Source organism: Lepidochelys olivacea, assembly GCF_965140295.1.
Source record: "Lepidochelys olivacea isolate rLepOli2 genome assembly, chromosome: 7".
NCBI lineage: Eukaryota > Metazoa > Chordata > Testudines > Cheloniidae > Lepidochelys > Lepidochelys olivacea.
In genome coordinates this window covers 86,353,549-86,373,554 of record NC_140417.1, presented here as the reverse complement: position 1 = coordinate 86,373,554, position 20,006 = coordinate 86,353,549, and the positions used below count along the sequence as shown (strand labels likewise).

Genomic DNA, 20,006 nt, shown 5'->3' with positions numbered 1-20,006 from the left:
GATGTTGGATTGCCTAACATGAAGTAATACTACATGATTTTAGCATCTGACAGAAAACCAATCATTTAAGCAAAATGATGGACATATATTCCCACAATGGCATGTGATTATGTAGACACTTGTCCTGCAAGAGGCCTAACTGTCACCAGTTCATTATTTCCATAATGAAGCCCTCTTTCTGTAAGTTGTATGAAAGTTCTCATAGAACTGGTCTATTGTAAAAATACACAAAGTTGCTTACATTACTTAAGAAAAAAATCTAAGTGAAGGAATAGTTCTGTAGTAAGTTTAGTAAGAATAATTTAAAGACAGCAGAAATGCATGTAATATGCCTTGGTATAAATTGGAGGGGCAGTTAATTTAAAAAACGCATTAGCTGAATGAAACCTATTTTTGTAGGCCTCTTTAGTAGCCAGGTGCTGAACATTTGCAATTTGAAGGTAATGGAAGTTACAGGTACTCATCAGTTTCTAAGATCACCCCCTGAATTTAAGATTGCCTAGAAGTGTATTGAAATGATTGATTGACTTTTTAAGGAGGAGAATAGTATTTCATGGTATGTGTTACCTCATTGCTTTTAACAGTTCTGAAGCTGACAGACCAGCTATATTAAATCATTAAGTAACTATGATTTGGTGCAAAACAAATCTTACCAAACAAAAGCATTCAGTAGTGCAAACTTTTGACATCTGTTGGCCCCTTTCTATCACACACAGGAATTGTATCTGTAATGATTGAATTTTGGTAAAAATAAGTCTCCAGAGCTGGTCTCTGGCCAATTTTGTAATGTATCTGCTGGTCTTAGGCTACAAACATGTACATTTAGTTAGGGGCCATAATACCACCGAAGCTGCATTTGTCTTGTGTGTGTAAATAGGGTATCACAAACAGAGGAGTGGTGGAGAAAAATATTTTGGTCCCAACACAAGTGTTGCCATATGACCTGATTTGAACTACTTTGACTGTTTTAATTTAAATAATTTTCATTTCCTTAAAGGAAGGAACCTTTGTAGCGACCAAGATGAGTAGACTGTGTGGATTCAGTTAGAGAGAGGTTATAATTGGTCAATCAACTGGTACAGCCCACTTAGTGCCCTGGAAAAGACAGTGATTGCCTGTAACTATCATGTTTAAGTTAATGCCTTTAGCTAATTCAGTGGTGCTTTGGTGTGTTGTGTATCATTCTGTCTGTAACCATCTGAGATAAGACCACTAAATCTTAAGGAAGGGAACCCCATGTCTGTTAAGGATTGTTCCATGTTGTACAGCACCTAGCACAATGGGGTTGTGGTCTGCCTATGGCTCCTAAGCACCACAAGAATATAAATAGATTCATAGATACTAAGGTCAGAAGGGACCATTATGATCATCTAGTCTGACCTCCAGCACAACGCAGGCCACAGAATCTCACCCACCCACTCCTGCGAAAAACCTCCCACCTATGTCTGAGCTATTGAAGTCCTCAAATCATGGTTTAAAGGCTTCAAGGAGCAGAGAATCCTCCAGCAAGTGACCCGTGCCCCATGCTACAGAGGAAGGCAAAAAACCTCCAGGGCCTCTTCCAATCTGCCCTGGAGGAAAATTCCTTCCCGACTCCAAATATGGCGATCAGCTGAACCCTGAGCATATGGGCAAGACTCACCAGCCAGATACCCAGGAGAGAATTCTCTGTAGTAACTCAGATCCCACCCCATCTAACATCCCATCACAGGCCATTGGGCCTATTTACCATGAATAGTTAAAGATCAATTAATTACCAAAATCGTGTTATCCCATCATAAATCTTTTGCCAACACTATTCTTTCATTTTTCTGAACAGAGAATGGTTGAACCAAGAAGACAGGAGAGGGTTGGACTGCTTTTCCATTAACAGGAATTTTTGAGGTGAGGTCTTTGAATGAGGAGGGGAGGGAGGAAAATCTGAGTAAAAAAGTTGCTAAAAGACACAAAGTGGTTAGTGGAATTTGTAACATGTTTTTTGGTGAGAGAGAGGGCTAAATTGCTGCATCTGCTAACAGACTATGATTGTAAAGGATATTTTTTCCTCTGTCTGAGCAAGATGACTTCTAGTGGTAATGGGACTTATGTGGCCACTAAAGAACAAATGTGCCCTGGAATAGTCATTTCAGTCTCGATTCATGAAGCTTGCATCATGTATGTATTTTCAGTAGGCAACAATGAAGCCATTTGACAAAACACATCTATTGTTCCTCAGTATTTTCAAATCACAAACGAACAGATGAAGTTTAAAAAGCTTCTTTTTAATTGCATATAAAAGGTGACAATTTTTTTATTAAAGAATCAGTTTGCTCAAAGTAACTCTCTTCACATTGTAGCAGAATATCTTTTGTTCAAAAATAACAGGTTCCCCTCAATTTATGACATATATTTGCAGTCTAGCACTTACTGTTAATAGTAAGACCTGAATATAATGTTTGTAGTTAAACTGAATTACAGTTTAGCTGCTTTACTGTGAAACTGTTGCATTTAATGTATAAGCGACATTTATGTCTTAATGGTAACCGTTTCTAAAATATCTCAGTATGTCTGTCTTACAGAAGCGGAATATGTCTGTGCCTAAGAAAGCTCTCGTGGGCGACTGAAATGGTGAATGATGCTGGTGCACAGAAACATTTCTTTAGTCACCCTAATTTGTTTCAAAATGGAGACATCCATCTGCTGAAATTACTTAAAATATTTAATCAAGAAGAATACTTAAAGGATTCTCTTACTGAGTAGTGTGTGGGAATAAATTTTCAGCAAAATAAGATTGCTTTTGTCCCTTGAGAACACTTGCCTGAGTCACTGGTGGAGAAGAATTAGTTTATAATACAGGAAGGGACAGTAGCATGCTACAGTTAAGACTGCAAGTTAAAATTAGCAAATGTGGAAGCACAAGATTTCTTCATTTGCTACCTTATTTTATGCAACTGTTGTTGTAGCTGGTGTTCTCACCATAGGATCCACAGTTTGTCCAAATTATCTGTACACAACAGTTGTACAGGCAGCATTATATGCAATAAGTCTACTCATTTTTAATAGAGAAATCATGCCAGAAATATCAACGTAATAATTAAGTTTTTTTAAAAAAAAATCCTTTTATATAGTAAATAGATTACTGTGAAAAGTGCAATAGTCTTTCACAAAGTTAGGCAACTGTTCTAGTAGTGCTCCTACTGCAGTAACAGGAACCAAAGAGTCCTGAGCCAAAGTCCTTTTTAATATGAAAAATATTAGCAGTGGTTTAGCGGAAAAATTGGTAGACTTTTAGGGTACAAGCTTTAGTGTTCACCAGAATAGCAAAACCTGGTCTACAGGAAGAAAACTGAAATGTGCTGAGTACCCTATAGTCTTTGGCAGCTACTTTTTAAAAATATAACATGTTCTTAAATTCTTCTGTAAACAAGTTTAATATTGCTGAGATTCAACACTTTCATGAGTGTCCAGCTGGGCTCACTGCATCATGGTGAGGGATGGATCCTTGTTCATTACCCATTACAATGCTTGTCTGCTTCTTGTAACTGATCCACCTCTGCTGTGAGCTCTTACAGAACCCTGTAGCTGAAGACCTACTACATAAAGATTAGGTAAAACATCAATTTTAGTATCTGCTAGAAGTCTTAAATACCAAAACTATATATATACACTTTTTCAATGTTAAAATATGCTTTAATTTATTTATTAGTAATGGCAGTATCTTCATTTTAAAAACCAAGGCTGATTATATTCAATAATAAAATATGCCTTTTATGAAACTTTCTGAAGGTAAGAAAGGTATGAAAATCCTTGGTTGAAAGTAGCTGCTGTATTATTGTGGAATGTTCTGTGACATGATCCATCAAAGAAGCTTTGTACTAAGAATACTTGATAAATTCCAGTGCGTGTGAGAAGTACCAGCATGAGGACAGGAGAGTCTAATATTTACCATCCTAAAAAATCATGAGAAACCAACTCACAAAACTGACCAAAAAAAAACAAAAACATCATGACTTAAGACAGTTTCTTCTTTTGGTCTATCTTCTAAGCATAGTCAGCAATACTCACTTTGGCTATGGATGTTTCAGCTTGAAAAATCAGTGTGAAATGTACATAAAACATACCATTCAGGCACCAATTTCCCTTCTTTTCTTTCTTGATGCTAGATCATGCATCCTAGTTCCTTCCTCTGTGTTCCACTCAGAGATGCCATTGAGCACTCTCCAGCCTGAGCCCTATTCAGATACTCTGATAATGGTGGGTTAAGTACCTAGGCTCCTAGTCTGTGCGCTCTACAAAGTCTGGCAGCAATGGGAGAGGAGGAGTTGAGGGGAGCTTGGCCTGAGAAGGAGCTGATTCCCTGGAGGCTTGGAGGGGAGAGAGAAACACATGCATACTTGTGCCCTTAGGGCTTGTCTACATGGCAAGTTTACTGTGTGGCAAACTAGGGTAAGATTTTAAATCACAGCAGTTTGTCATATTACACAATAATGTCCTGCTAAGGAGCATAAAGTCCTGGACATTGGCTTGGCACACTACTACTTGAAGTGCACTATATCAAAGTCCACACAGGGTGTTACTGCATGGTAAGCTAGTGCACTGTAGCTTCACAACCTGGCTTGCTGCACAGTAACGTGCTGTTTAAAGTGTTTAATACCCTCCCTCCACCCCAGTCCAGAACTGAGTAGGGGAGATAACATGGAGCTGCTGCTGGAGCAAGTTGGTGTGCATTTCGTTCCTGGAGAATTTATATGCCAGACCCTTCCTGTTGCTATCCCTTCTTGGGCAGGTTTCTGCTGTGCTCACTAGCTGAGTGAGTGGCTGCTTCACTGCACTCCATTCCACTGATTCTGAAGGAGGGAAAAGTATGCCTTATTAGAGTTAACACCACAAATCATGGGACTCAAGAATTCCCACAGAAAGGGGCAACCTCTGAGAGCTTTCTAATAGTACCCACAACAGACAGCAACAGGTCAATTCTCCACCCACTCCCTCTTTTTCCCCCCTGACCATGTGCTTCAACACTGAGGTGAAGGAACCATCAGATGCTCTCTCTGACTGTTCAATCATTGACAAGGATACCAGCCCCAGTTGCCTACTTTCACGCAGTAAATAAGCACTCCGATTTTCACAATAAGCCAAAAATCACGCTAATCCCATTTCAAAACAAGGCCAAAACAAACCAATCCCTAAGGACCCCAACACTCTACGTGACTAACCTTCCCAGCGTGCACTCTGGGACTGGGGTGGGCCCGCTGTGCACCCCTGACACTCTCCCCACTTGCCCCTGCTTACCAGGAGCCAACCAAAAAAAAAGCAACAAGCCAAAAACTAGCCAACAAGCCAATTAAGCCAAAAACAAGCCCAGTTTCTGCATTTTTTCCATGGGTTTGGCATGTCTGATACCAGCTCAGATAATAAATACCATCCTAACACCTATCTACTAGGAATCTGACAGACCAACAACTATCAGATACAAACGCACCAAGAACATTTAACAGTTCTCAAGTCTCCTGCCTCATTTCTTACCCAATGGAGAATGATCTCTCTCCTCATCAAAAGAATGACCCAGAGCATGATGGTGAAAAGAACTAATACAGGAAGAACTAGATATCCCTAATGTGATTCCCCTCACTCTTATGTTAATAGAATCTGTAGAATAATAAACATTCCAGTATTAAAATAGATACAGAGGATGGGTTTTGAGTTTGAGGTGAAAAGCTTATACCACTTAAGGATTTACAATCCAGACCATTTTCCAATGTAAACAACCCAGCCATACCTGAAAACAATATATACTGTATAGATTTGGTTAACTGATTTTTAGTGCTGTGTAATTGCATAGTACGATGACTGACATCCTCCCTACAGTAATCCTGAGATCTCTGAAGCAAGAGTTGATGGAGACAAGAGGCCTCCCTCCTTAGATGATTTCTATGGCAAAAGTACAGTTGCACACACACCGCTTCATGTACCCTGCTGCTAAGTCACAGAATGGTAGTGGGGGTTGTATCTGAAGCATATAAGAATGGCTTTGTTGTAAAAGTTAAAGATTGTATCATTAGCATTTCTAGAACAGTAGGGCAGTTCAGGCTAGGGAATGCATATTATCTGCCACTAAATTCATCCCCTCCCCTCCCCATGCAAAACCTCGTCTACATTTAGAAGCTGCACTGGTTTAACTAAAAGTGGATTTTGAGAGAGAGAGTGTGTGTGTGTATTCAGCTTAATTGGGTTACAAGTCAAATGAAGCTAAATTGATGTATGGGGTTTAAACTGATGTGAAAGTATCCCTATAGGGATTTTGCCACCTTGATTCAACTACATTGACTTTCAGTTAAACCAGCACAGCTTTTAATATAGGCAAGGCCTTAGTTACACACGTAGTGAACCAGAACCAACAGAAAAATATAACTTTGAATTTCACACGTATAGTACTTGATCTTTCTTTCACTTCAGTCAATTTCCATGTATTTTAATAGGAGAAGGATCAAGGTCCACAGTGTAAAAAGTCCTTTGAATTATTTAAACTGTTACATATGGCAGGAGGAAAAACCACACAAGCGCCATATCTGTGAAACTTTGTATAATAGTAGATCAGAAGAATAAATCAAATATAAAATAAAAGTATTAATAGAGGTTTTCTGTTCATGTTGCAGATATAACTTAAGTGATGTGATATGAAAGCAGCAAATACCCCACATCACATCCATTATTATTATTTCAGTCAAAATATTGCATGTACCTGTGCCTGCTGATCCTCTACTGGTCCGGGTTTGATTCGCATAATCAATAACTGTGCAAGAACGGCGATACGGTGGATCCGGCTGAAAGATAAGGTGAACTAGTTTTGAATACTTGCAGTAACAGGATTTTTAAAAATGGCAAAGTCCCAATACCAAGAATTTTATTAAAACAGAACACTTTTAATGTTGCCCAGTAACTCCAGACCTCATAAGTATACTATATGAGCCTAATATACAAAGATTAATATCTTGAGGTTGTTCTCCCTTGGGTTAAATTGGACAGAAGACACAACGCTGCTGTCCACACTCCCTCCCCCAATCTACTATATATTACTTGGAAGCATCACTAGCCATTCATGCATCTGATGAAGTGGGTATTCACGAAAGCTTATGCTCCAATACGTCTGTTAGTCTATAAGGTGCCCCACAGGACTCTTTGCCGCTTTAGCCATTCATTATCATTATTTCAGTTTCTGAAACTACTTAAGTTTCAAGATAGGAAGCCCAAGTGTTCCTAATTAGTAATTCAGCAATGCCAAAACTGTACATGAAAATCATGAGCTGTGCTGCAGGATTCAATACTCACAAAGCTTAATATAATATAAAAGTTTAGTTAAAGCTGGGACAAGAAGCCACCCAGACTGTTCCCCAGTAAATTTTAAAATAAAGAGCTATACAGCAGCATCTGATAATGAAATTGAACTATAGGGATTTTACAAATAATATGGGGTTGTTCAGGAAACTTAAGAAAACTATCCTTCAGTTATGCAGGAGGTTGAGTAGATAGCCCAACAAGTCCTTTAAGTTTACAAAGCAAAGCATTTTTTTCTTCCCCATTTCTTCATGAGTGTAATTCTCATGAAAGATACTGGCTTGAAAAACTCTGAAGATTAAAGTCAAATTTCGATCAAGAGCAGTACAAGCTTCTCCACAATATACCTCAAACTTGTTCTGGAAGGATCATCTCTAAGGAGAAGAGTGTAGTTCGAATAGCTGAAAATACTGACAATAAAGAGAGCTGGTTGTGGGAAATTTGGAGGCATGGACACTTAACCTCTAGGAACTGGACTGAGGTCACATTGTCATTTCACAGGTGCCAAACAACTTTACATCTACCAACCTGGGCAGATTTGAAATGGGGATTTAGGACTTAAAGGTTCTGTACCAATCACTTGAGCCATCCAGTTCTCCATTAAGTATTTATAAATGCTAACAGCTAAAGCAAAATCTACCAAACAATCTCTCTGGATCTGCATACTATTTGGATACATTTGCCACTTTTTACCCAAAATGCATGTGTTGTATTAGGCCTGGAGAAATGATCAGGTAAGAAAAGCCTCTCCTGTGGCTGCTGATGGTTAATCTCATCTTCCATTGCACTCTGAGCTCGACTGGAATTCCCTCGGGGATCCTACATCAAAGTACAGGAAAATTAACAATCAGACTATTTTTGATCGTGACTACTTTAAAGATAAAATCTTGGAATCAGAGTCTAATCATCTATGAGCATCTTCACAGGAAACAGAAAATGGTTCCTACTTTCACTGGGTCTGAAAAGCACTCAACTTTGTTCCAGTTTGTTGGTCAAAACTCATGATCTTATTTTTGTATTACAGCATTTTATTATCATAACTATGAGGAAGAACATCTAAGAACATCAGGATAATTTGGATAACAACAAAAATATAAACCAAAAATAAAAATACAAGAATTCTTGAATTTGCCAATGCAATCTGTTGTGAGATAAATTCAACTTTAATATGTCTCTCATTTCCAAAGAATATAATTAAATGTGTTTTCATATGACATACAAATTGGGAGGTTACCGTTTGCCTTTGGGATCCCACGGTGTTCAAGTGTTCCACAACGTCAGCAGTACTAATAGGTGGCAGAAGATTATTTCGGCTCAAGGGCATTAAGGAGGGTGAGAACAGCTGGTCATGTGCAGTAGGACTGGATTCCGCCACCACCAACAACCAAAAATATACATTAATACCAGAGATTATGAGACTGATGTGAGCTAAAGCAAATGAAACAATAAAACTCAGGACAACACATGCAGAATTTTAATTTAAGACGCTGGGTTGTTGTGTGGAGAGTATAGGAGAACTGGGCTTCAAGGGCGAGCACTGCACTGGAATAAACTTGAAATTATTTTTTAAAAGTTACAAAATTGTTTTAGCCAGTAATTTCTTGTATTCCCTTGTTAGTAGGCTTGGGATTGCTCTTCATGCATTTTGTCAATGTATCCCTTGGGAAGGGAAACCTTCCAGAGACCCTGAGGTATGCTATGGTCCAGTCAATGGTCAAAATACCAGTCGTCTCAGCAGTTTCACTACATCTCAGATCTTCACAACCCTAAGCAAGGTCATGGGAAAGGTAACAGGAGCCCAGCTCTAGCAGCGCATAATTACTTATCGCTAGATCCCTCCCAGATACGTTTCAGACCTAGCTATGACATTGAGACAGTAAGGTAACGCCCATCTTTTCATGTACTGTGTCTATATACCTGCTACGTGCATCTGATGAAGTGGGTTCTAGCCCACGAAAGCTTATGCCCAAATAAATTTTAGTCTCTAAGGTGCCACAAGGACTCCTCGTTGTTTTTGCTGAAATGTGTGTTTTAGCAAGAGATTCTCCCACACAGCTCTGTTTCTCATCCTGCTTTTCTATGAAATCACTAACTGTGATCTCACAAATTTTACTTCATTACAGGAACAAAAAGGTAAGTTGTAAAAGGCTTGTTAAGAGCAAATCCTTTTTTTAAGAAGGTGAACTCAGAAGCTTTCTACCCAACAAAAGGCAAACTCAGTATTTATATTACAAAGTTGATGGAATCAATGACATCTAAAACAAGACAGGGAGCAGCACTCCTTGGCTTCTCTGAGGTCTGAGTGATGATTAATTAGCAACTATTGCAGAGAAGACACAAAATTTAAGTCTTGACAAGTAAGCAAAAAGGGAAATGATTTTTAACTATTCTGCTTTAAATTGTGATGTTTAAATCTACATAATATTTGTATTAATAATCTGAGAGGTTAAGGAATAACTACAAATGTGCAAACAAAAGTAGAAAGTTGTAAAATAGGTATTCTGCTCTGAAAATACTGCAATTTATATGCGAATAGAGTTCATTTATGAGATAAGTATTGAAGATATTCAGTATTGGGTATTATATGCATACATTCTGAGATTGCCAGATTGGGAGGACATTCTGGAATTATGTGTTACAAGAGCTTGAAAACATAACCAAATTTTTTAATACCTCTCCCTGGAACCCACTGTCTGCATTTAGTATATATATGCCAAGAATAAAGGGGGTAATTCAAGAACTGTGAAATGAATCTCTGGGTCTGAGAATAGCGAAGAGAGACATTACAAGACATTGGAAGAAAAAAGGAGAATCATCTATTAAGTAATTTACAGCTGAGTTGGTAATAATGACAACATCTAAAAAAAGATGTAGAGAAGACAGGCTAGATTGGATGAGGTTAAAAGAACACGAGTCCATTCTTAAATATAGATGGAAAAGTCAAGTCAGTTCCAGAAACACATGCAGAATTCCGCCACTAGCCTGCCTGCAAAGGACATTCAACAGAGAAAGAAACTTTAATTCACCTTTCTAAACAAAACATTTTTAGGGTCTGTGAAATCCAGTGACTCTTCTGGGTTTACTAGCAATGCTGCACAATATATCATTCTGGGTTGTCACAGGTACCAGAAGCTTCAGAAATCAATTAGAGACTTTTGGTACTTGTGGCTTCCCAGAATGATGCATTTTGGCGTGTCATTTCTAAATCCAGAAGAGCCAGCTTTGGTACTCGCACTCCAGGGTGACTCAGCTGCTTTCAAAGTATAAAAGTCTGTTTTGGATGCAGGCAAAAGACTAGAGGAAAATGAAAATAATTTCATTCTAGATTTGATCCAAAGCCCATTGAGGTCAATGGGAGTCTTTCCACTGACTTCAGTGGGCTTTGGAACAGACTCACTAAGATTAGCATCCTCTGTAGCTATCATATTGTACATCTTTTCATGCAACTCTCCTCCTCTCTCCAAGGCAGCAATTAATAAAATTAAGTTTGCTCTCCAGTTGCTTGAAAGCTTATAGGGATGTAGTCTCTCTTATACAGCAATGCACAGCATCACATGCTTAGGCAATTTTCAGAAACATGGGTTGCAGCTAAAACGTTACGTCAGTTTTAGGAAATGTAGCAATTTCAGCTTTCTCAGGAGACAGTGATTTAATTTGCAATTATATTTTTTTTAATAAAAAAATCATAGATACTGTCTCCATTTGACAGCTTTTTCACTTTACATGTACTCGGTTCTATAAACCATTGGTTATAATAATTTGTAGAGTGAAAAACTGGTTTTTAAACATACAGTCGTGTTCCCCTGATGACTTCATCCATGGATCTTGGTGTCCCAGAACGAGAGTGGTTAGTGTGGATGGGATGCAGGGTGCGTGGTGGTGGGTTGCGTCTTCTAGCAGAATGAGCAGAATATGACAGAGAAGACGTACTCAGCTCTAGAGTGCGATTTGGTCGCGTTCTTGTTGAGAGGATGGAACTGGAGCCTGGCCTCAATAGCGATTTGTCATCCAGATCCCTAACAACACAATCAAGGAACCAAATGAAACATACATAAACATGTTCATTATGACAGATTTCATACTGTTAGCACAGTCCTTGTCTGAAAATTACAATAGCAACATTATGTACTGATAAAGTTGGTACACTTTTGATACCATTATATAAGATGTCACGGAGGGCTGTGCTACCAAGGAATAGGGCAAGGAACAGAAAGAAAGGAGTTAGGCTTTATTTTTAATCATCATGAAATGTTCCAGACTGAAGAGAATAGAAATGGAAGAATTACTATTATTCACAGAACAAATGCAGCAACAACATAGAGAGTGGGAATGTAAGCTAAACCCTCACATCCTTGGCTTTGTGCCTCAGACCAGACCAAACAGGTCTATCTCTAGGGATAAGAGGGCACATTAGTTTCCAGTTCCATTCAACCTGTCATTGTCCTCTTCAGGATGACAAAAGCTATGCCAGCTAGTACCAGGTTGTGATTCAGACCACAGCTCACTAAGTGATAAACTAGCCATATTAAAAAAAGAAATTTTAAAAGTTTGGGATTAGATGTCTTAATGGGTTAGTGCATTAATCTTTCACCTCTGTAGACCAAGTTGAAATCATATTTAAATCAGAAACAAAAAGGTGTTGAGTTTGCTTGTTCCATCTGTTGCATGTCACAAAACCACCACACAATTTGCCATTTGGCAAGAGGGGCCTTCCTTTAATAGAGACTCATTATATGAAACAGCAGGCTTGTTACAGATCCAGACTACGGTATATTGGGTTCCCTGATGAAATCATAGATCCTGATTCAGCAAGGTATTTAAGCATGTGCCTAACTTTAATCATGTGAGTAGTCCCAGTGGGTTTACACAGGAGCTTAAAATTAGTCATGTGCAAGTGTAGTAAATATATTGCATCACTGAGAACAGATAAATAGGTGAGAAAATAATTGAGAACCGCTGCTTACACTATGGGAGATTAATTTCCTTGACACTGGGTTTAATCTCAATACATTCTTCTTTCCCAGCATTAAAGAGCTCAACTTTACTACAGTACTACAAAGACAAAAAGCTACTACTCTTACAATATTTTGTCTATTAGAGGCAGATTCCTTTGTTGTAAGTGTATCCCATGTATCACCATCAAACCATTCAGATTTTGTTGAGGGCCACCACTTGATCCTTGAGAGACATTTATCTGTAAATCAGAAAAAAATAGATTTACTTTTGACATGATGATGATACATACACTCACCTATGTTCTTGCCCTTGCCAAATAATCACTGGAAAACAACAGAAGCTGAATGCTTCCAACCAAAGCAGAGTATATTCATATACATCATTCTCATGTTTTAGCTAAGTATCCTGTAAATAACAGTTGAAGCTTGGTCTTGCAAATGATGGCACTTAGCAGATATTTTAAAATAAAAATATATACTACCGTACTATACTATTATTGTACTTAAAGCTTCACAACTGAGGCTTTCATTTGCAGGAAACAATCTTGTGACATGGTGCACAAATGAGTGTGATATAAGTAACTACTGTCGGAGAATCTTTATGATCTCACTTTACAATGTGTTGGGCACTTCTTTTATGTCAAGAACAAAACTGGAAAATCCTCTCCTTGTAACTCAGGCTGATCTGGAAAAATGGCAAATTCCACCCACCACAATGACACCAAAAGTAAGAACAATAGAGCTTTAATCTCTCCAGCATACATACTTTAGGTGATTTTCTCCTCTTTTTGGTTTTGCGGCTACATCTGGGTTGTGGGCACTACACATACAATAAGGCAAACATGAGGAAGAGGTAGAGGATTATACAGGAAAAATGGGAAGAAAGAAATAAAAAGGAAAGAATGGAATTAAAAACTGTTGGAATATAGATAACATTTTTGGTGCTTGCCACTTTAGGGACATCTAATCCTAAAGTAGAACATGCAGGGCCAGAATCAATATCTAAAAAAAAAATTTTTTTTTAAATCATGTTTTAAATGTACAGTCACTTACCACTTCACAGAGACTAGACTCTAATCTCTAGTTTCTAATGACCTTGGAAATGGCTGGGCTGACAGTGACTAGGACATCTCTTGTGCACAGTAATCAGAACCTCACAATATAACTCAAGCAATGTTAAGTATGGAAAGAATTTACACCATTACCATCCAAAACTCACCGTATCTTGGTACATTATAAATGATACTACAAAAACAACAACAAAATTTAAAACAGCAAAACAGGGCTAAAAAACAATTGTGACTGTGAGGCATAACAAAACTAAAGTTTTAGAAAGGGCAGTTAGTGATCATGTGTCTAATTTTAAGAAGAGGTCAACACACAAATCTCCCTCTAGAAAACTTTAGCCTCTCTGGCCAGGCAGTGTTACTCGAACTCAACCTTAACCACTTGGCCAGTAGAGCTTACCAAATTTGAGGTGATGGAGGGCATTTTAGCTTGTGGCACTCGTGGTAACACCAATGGCAGAGGTTCAAACTGCAGAAAAGGGCTTCCAGGATCCATTCTCATTGTTTCTGCAGTTATGACATTTTTCTCATCATCTATGCAAAACAAGAAGAGTGGAGAATCCACATCATTACAAATTATCAGCATTGCCACTTTTATGGGCAATACTTTGAATCCAAAGATTTTAGGCTCTTTTTTGATAGATTTCACTCAGGTGTTTAACTCTGCTTAATATTGTTAAATTCATGTCTCATCAAGTTGCAAAATCAAGGTACTGTGTTGTCTTTAAAGGGTCATCACAAAAATATGTCTCTCTTTCATTTCATTCCATGATTTTTCTCACAGGCAGGCAGATTATAAGTTGTTTAAAGAGTAATATCAACTACAAATTTTAAAATCCCTTGAAAATATAATGTGGTGGGGAATACTATCTAAAATATTTTTTAATTTTCAATTTACCCCATTCACTGCTCTTTAAAGAAACAAAAACAAAACACTACCAATACATTACTGCAATATCTCTGCTCTGATCATGCAGGACAGCAGCTAACCAAAAGATGAAATAAGTGTACCTCAAACCTGTGTGGTTATCAAAGACACTAGTGAATTGATTATTTTTGGGTAGTGGGAAGACAAATAGTGTTTCCCAAATGGAACAGAGCGACAAGTGTTATTTATAGGATTCTAAAATAATATTGGAAACTATGGAAGGTATAAAAAGTATACTAAGTAATAAAAAGTATTGACAACCACTCTTTAAAGTATGATTTAATGTACAAATATTGCCTCCAGAAATACAGTATATCCTACAAGGCTAAGGCTTACTAATTTTAAGCACTCCAAAGAGTATCCTTTTTAAAGAGAAAAGGAGTACTTGTGGCATCTTAGAGACTAACGAATTTATTTGAGCATAAGCTTTCGTGAGCTATAAGCTTATGCTCAAATAAATTTGTTAGTCTCTAAGGTGCTACAAGTACTCCTTTTCTTTTTGCGGATACAGACTAACACGGCTGCTACTCTGAACCCTTTTTAAAGAGAGCATCGGAGTATTACATCCATTTCAAATTTTGTTTCAGCACTGACCCTTACCGGAGACTGATCCTTCCCAGTGCCGGCAGATTAACCCCTCCACAGAGCCCAGGACTTCACTCCACACATCATCAAACACATATGTGAGCACAGCATCCTTCATGCAGTAACATGGAGATATAGGAGGGAAACCTAATTTCTGTCTGTCAGATGAGAGTCCCATTTTCCTTTCATGCAACTCTTCCTCCCTGTAAAGAGAGGGTGAGCAAGATTTCTATCTTGACTTAAACAAACTGCTTTCTCTATCCTTTGCATTCTTGTTGTAATCATTTAATGTTTTAAATGGCTGGTTATATGTCTGTTACATACGTGCACCTCTGTTAGACTTCGGTTCGATTTCCTTTTAAGTTAAAATGGGTAGGTCAGGACAGCTGGCTGCATGATTACAAGAAATGACTTCAACAGAAATGGCGTATTTCTCACAGATTACTGTCTGTTGAGGGGTGGCAGTGCACTCAACAAATAAGAGCAGATAACCCACTGACTCTAGTATTGGAGGCAGAACACTTCTGTGGATACAGCACTGACACGAGAATATATTTCAGAGTCTGCCACTGATCTGTGTGATATTCAGTAAATCACTTTACCTCTCTGTGCCTTGATTTTCTGATCTGTAAAATTAGTATAATGATTTTTATTCTCCTTTGTAAAGTGCTTTGAGATTCAAGAATAAAAAGTGCTATATAAAAATATATATTGATATTTACAATTTGAGTACTTTGGCTTCCAGCGGGACTATTATCTTTATTCATCTCCCCACTAGGCAGCAGTCTTGCAAGGCACATCACTACAAAGTCTCTAATTTTGGCAGCTAACTGCAGTTGTTTAGTAGCATTTCCTGTCTGTTGACCTAACAGCCACCAAATACTTAGAATATAGAACCAACTTAATTTCAGAGAATTAAAAAGAAATAAAGCTCTTTTATTTAAAAGATATAAAAAGAAAGCTCAGGGGCAGCAAGAGACCCCAGCTGCAGGATCTTCCACAAGACAGGACGTGTACTGAGTTCTGAAGCCCAGGAAATATCTGCTGCATTCAAGAACATGATGGGTCAGCCAAAAGATTTCACATGCTGACACAGAATAAAAAATATTTCAGCATCTATTTTTTACAGCATCAATATCTTCTATTTAATATTTAACATAAAAAGCTATACATTTTGAAGATAAGGAAGGGCCAGCATTAAAGGAGTTTTCTATACTGACTACTTAATACCTTACAGAATTCTCTGCTGTTTGTTCACTGCAATACTCATCTCCTACTGGCCTGGTCAGCTTATGCCATACAGTGCCATACAGGTTTTCAAACTGGAGTAGCTGTACCCCTACGGGTACATGAGAAAAGTCATGTAATGGCGGAGGTTGCATTTCTTTGTACAGATGTTTTCAAATTGTGGGGTACGTCCCCCTGGGGGGGCACACAGGAATGTTTAGGGGGCCCCCTTTGAGTTACAATTTTTGGTTGCACCCTTCAACACAGACAGGATGGGTGGCCCACTGAGGTGAGTCAACAGGGGGGGATGGTGCTCCCTCCCCGAGTCCTGTGGCACGGGGCTGGCCTGAGCCACCTGGCGTCACTGTCCGTCCCCCTGAATGTTCCCCTGCGCCCCCCAAGAGGGCGCGCCTCATAGTTTGAAAAGCTCTACAAGCTGTTGCTAAATGGAAGGCAGAAATCTGGCAGGGGGTGGGGGAAGGGCGCGTTACCCTCCCCTACGTGTCGCCTCTACCTATCTCAGATAGGGATATGCAGTAGACTACATTATTTGGAAAGGAGTACCCAGCCTAAAAAGTTTGAAAACCACTGCTATACACCAATCAGAAAGTCATGATCTGATGAGTGTGACTTTGTTTTTTTCAAACTAGTTAACTTGTGACCAACTAACAAACCAACAGGTCATACAGATTTCTTACTTACTTTTGTTTCCATTAGGCAAGTTGTACAAAATAAGTGGTGTTTCCAACTGACACCCTTAATTTCCTTCTTTTGATGGAAACAAATGTAAACTATTTTCTCATAAATCGTGAATCCAGAACAACTTAAATTGCTCTTATGGAGGTGGAAAGGTGTAATACTACCTAAGCACTAGCAATCTGGACACTGAAATGCGGACACAGCACCAAGCACATTGTTGATACTTAACAACTAACAACAAACTTTACATTCAGAATCATGTAACAGACCCTCGGCTATTATGTTATAAACCACCCCAGGCCAGAAACAGAAGCAACTAGTTTGAACAGTTATAGAAAAGAATTAAGACAAATACTTTGAGGAGAAAAATATAGCATAGCAAAATTACTAATTCAAGGAGGTGGATAGACCTACATGGGTTTAAAAGCTCCTCTCCAGGCTTAAACATTTTAAATTTCTTTCATTGGATGACGTGAGAGAAGATTCAGTTAAAGTATTGTTTTGTCATATTAACTGTCATCCCAATGTCAAGAACAAATGTAATATATTATCATTTAGCAACAGAAATTCCAGGCCACCAGTACTAGAAGTATTGTTATAGATTAATATTCAATACCTACACATCTCTGCAGTCAAATGCTAAATATTCCTCCATTATTCCTTCAGAGACAATTACTCCATCTTCACCTTCTTCACTCTCCACAGAGCAAACAGTAGGAGGTTTTGAAAAGTCAGCATCTTTATGAATGGGAGTAACCCACAGAGGTATCTTCTTGCCCAAAATACTAAACCTTAACAAACAAAATATTTTTCAAAAAGCAGAAAATAAAACAAATTTGTTATTCTATTTATAATAGCAGAATTTAGCTTTTTCTGTATGGTTGACTGAGAGACATAAGATGGTTTGGTTGTAAGACCAAATGGGTACATTAATGGGTTAGGTACTGGAGAGGACAGTAAGCCTACATATTGTGTATTTTAATGCTGTATATTTTTAATACTTATACAAGAGTCTACAGTCTCAGAGAATAAGTTTATAAAACAATTGTAAAGAAAAAAGTGCTTTATATCTTTAAAGCATTGTACCAACATTAATAATTAATTAATGTCACTGGCAACTACTATATATACAAATCCTCAAAAAGCTAACTATCAACTTATTAGGTCAATTTGTAGTCTACCGCACCTCAAAAATAGACTCATCTGGAAGGTCTAACCGTCCTGAATCTAGTAACATTTCTTTTGGCTACTAATCCATGCTTTGTCCAAAAACGTACCAAACAAAGAATGCTGAAGCTTGACTTCATATACAACTCATAAATTAAGAAAAGAAATTGATTGTTGCAATCCTTGAGCAGAAAGATCACCTTCAGATACTGATACAATCTGGGAAATCTACTGATACTTACTCACTAGAATCTCTTTCTTGTACTGGGCTGACATCCAGTGAACCTAAGCTGCTAGAAGGTGAACTTGAATACCACCCAAAACCTTCATCTGTGGGGATTACTACTTGCTTCCCCAAAATCCTATAATATTAAAAAGAAAATTTTAAAAAATTAGACAATGTGATACGTAAAATGGCTGAATGATTTATTATACAAGAAAGTAAACAACGTTTATTGGGAAGCCATATGAACACCATAGAAATAGTGAGGTTGCTTGTATCTCACACATATAGCTTTGAAAATATACTTGTCAAATGAGAGAAATTTTCTGCTTTGCAGATTATATTTTAATGTGGTTTGAGGTATTTTCTCTACACATATTCCATGGCATCATGCATATGTGTTAAGAGAATTCTTTTGCTTTCTCCTCTTCTAACACTAATGCCTTAAGCATTGGCAAACCTGTCAAATGTAAGACTAAGATTTAAGTCTCCAAACAGCCACCATAACTGGCAAGCTATTCATTTGTAGAGCAAGGATGAATTTTTGGTGTTTTTTAATTATAAAAAATAAACATCCATAACTTCTAAGAAAAAATGCCTTGCAACTTTTTTTAAGAAAAAAATTGCTATTTTAGGGCCCAATGTAGCGGAAAATATCATCAGTCTTCCAAGCACCTGAATGAACTAAACATGAGCCTTGCAGCAGTGGGGGAGAGGTGGGAGCCGACAGACAATTTTATCTCCACATATTGTATAATCACACACACTCACATCAATTCTAACAATGTTTAAAAATACAGCCATTTTCACCACTAGCAATTTGGTTCTTTAATAATTCTGTGACAGTAACAGCATTAGTCCATCAATACAATACCTGAGATGAGGAAAGCTAGATGTCCATTGTTGGCACTCTACTTGCAGACCCTCAACATGCACACTTTCTTTCTGTTCATATAAAAGCTCATCAATGTGTCTGAACATCTGCTGAACTTGTCGTGTGGCAGCTTTATCAAATTCCTAGGAAGGAAAATTATCCAAAAAAATGTTAAAAGGGAGGATTTGGGGTGAGAATTTTTTTAAGCCACCTACATTGAAAAAACATTAGTTTACTTAAACTTTAGCAGGATTGATTTAAACAGAAGGACCTCTCTCACGCATGCATGTTAACCTTAAGTCATCTTTCCACTGGAGAGAACACGGATTGATGTAAGTGCTGATCCCAAGTACACACAAAATTTAGATTAGCACTGTCCCTATTGGATGGTTTAATAGAAAAGACATCAGAAGGTTTTAGAATATTTGTTTTAAATCAATAATAAGAAAGAAAATTATGTCAGTTGAGACATGGCAATTCAGGTTAATTACCTAGAAACATGAAAAAATAAGACTCATCCAAATTTCAGTGAAATGGAAAATTAATCATGCCATAGATGGTGACAGAGAATGGAAAAACAATGCTAACTGGTATCAGATGTTGCCACAAATTTGACACTGAATAGTAATCAAGAGTTGATAGGTGCCAAATCCTCTATGTAGCCAGTAAACAACTGAGGATGCTTCTCCAGACAGACAACAACTGAAGATGTTTCTCAAGTCATTTGAAATTCAAAAATTTTTCTGTCTCCACTGTGGAGAGAACAATAGCACCTGTTAATCAGAGCCTATGTCAGAATATGAAAGAGAAAAAATATCAGTGGCTTTAATATGCTTTGAGAAGCACAGAGGTTTTCCAACATACAGTTTGGTCAATCCAACCACATGAAAACGACACACTGGCATGTGAGGTTCAACAATTATGACATATATGCTGTATACATTAACTTTACTCATCAAATCACCTG

General features: G+C 37.8%; 1 protein-coding gene across 4 annotated transcripts in view; it reads right to left on the bottom strand.

Moving 5' to 3' along the window:
* Positions 1-2,240: 2,240 nt before the first annotated feature.
* The window catches only part of FAM149B1 (family with sequence similarity 149 member B1), a 22,060-nt gene continuing 4,294 nt past the window's right edge, over positions 2,241-20,006 (bottom strand). The window contains exons 4-15 of one of the 4 annotated variants that reach the window (XM_084633805.1): positions 19,040-19,182; positions 18,185-18,304; positions 17,396-17,566; positions 14,865-15,052; positions 13,737-13,870; positions 13,036-13,089; positions 12,396-12,508; positions 11,106-11,330; positions 8,549-8,675; positions 8,008-8,133; positions 6,722-6,803; positions 2,241-3,572 (exon numbers count right to left, since the gene is read on the bottom strand). In XM_084633805.1, the coding sequence (XP_084489931.1) occupies positions 3,496-3,572; positions 6,722-6,803; positions 8,008-8,133; positions 8,549-8,675; positions 11,106-11,330; positions 12,396-12,508; positions 13,036-13,089; positions 13,737-13,870; positions 14,865-15,052; positions 17,396-17,566; positions 18,185-18,304; positions 19,040-19,182 (1,560 nt within the window). In that variant the 3' untranslated portion in view covers positions 2,241-3,495. Of the gene's footprint in view, positions 3,573-5,535; positions 6,804-8,007; positions 8,134-8,548; positions 8,676-11,105; positions 11,331-12,395; positions 12,509-13,035; positions 13,090-13,736; positions 13,871-14,864; positions 15,053-17,395; positions 17,567-18,184; positions 18,305-19,039; positions 19,183-20,006 lie in introns of those variants that run through there. The other 3 variants (XM_084633806.1, XM_084633803.1, XM_084633804.1) reach the window with 3 other exon arrangements.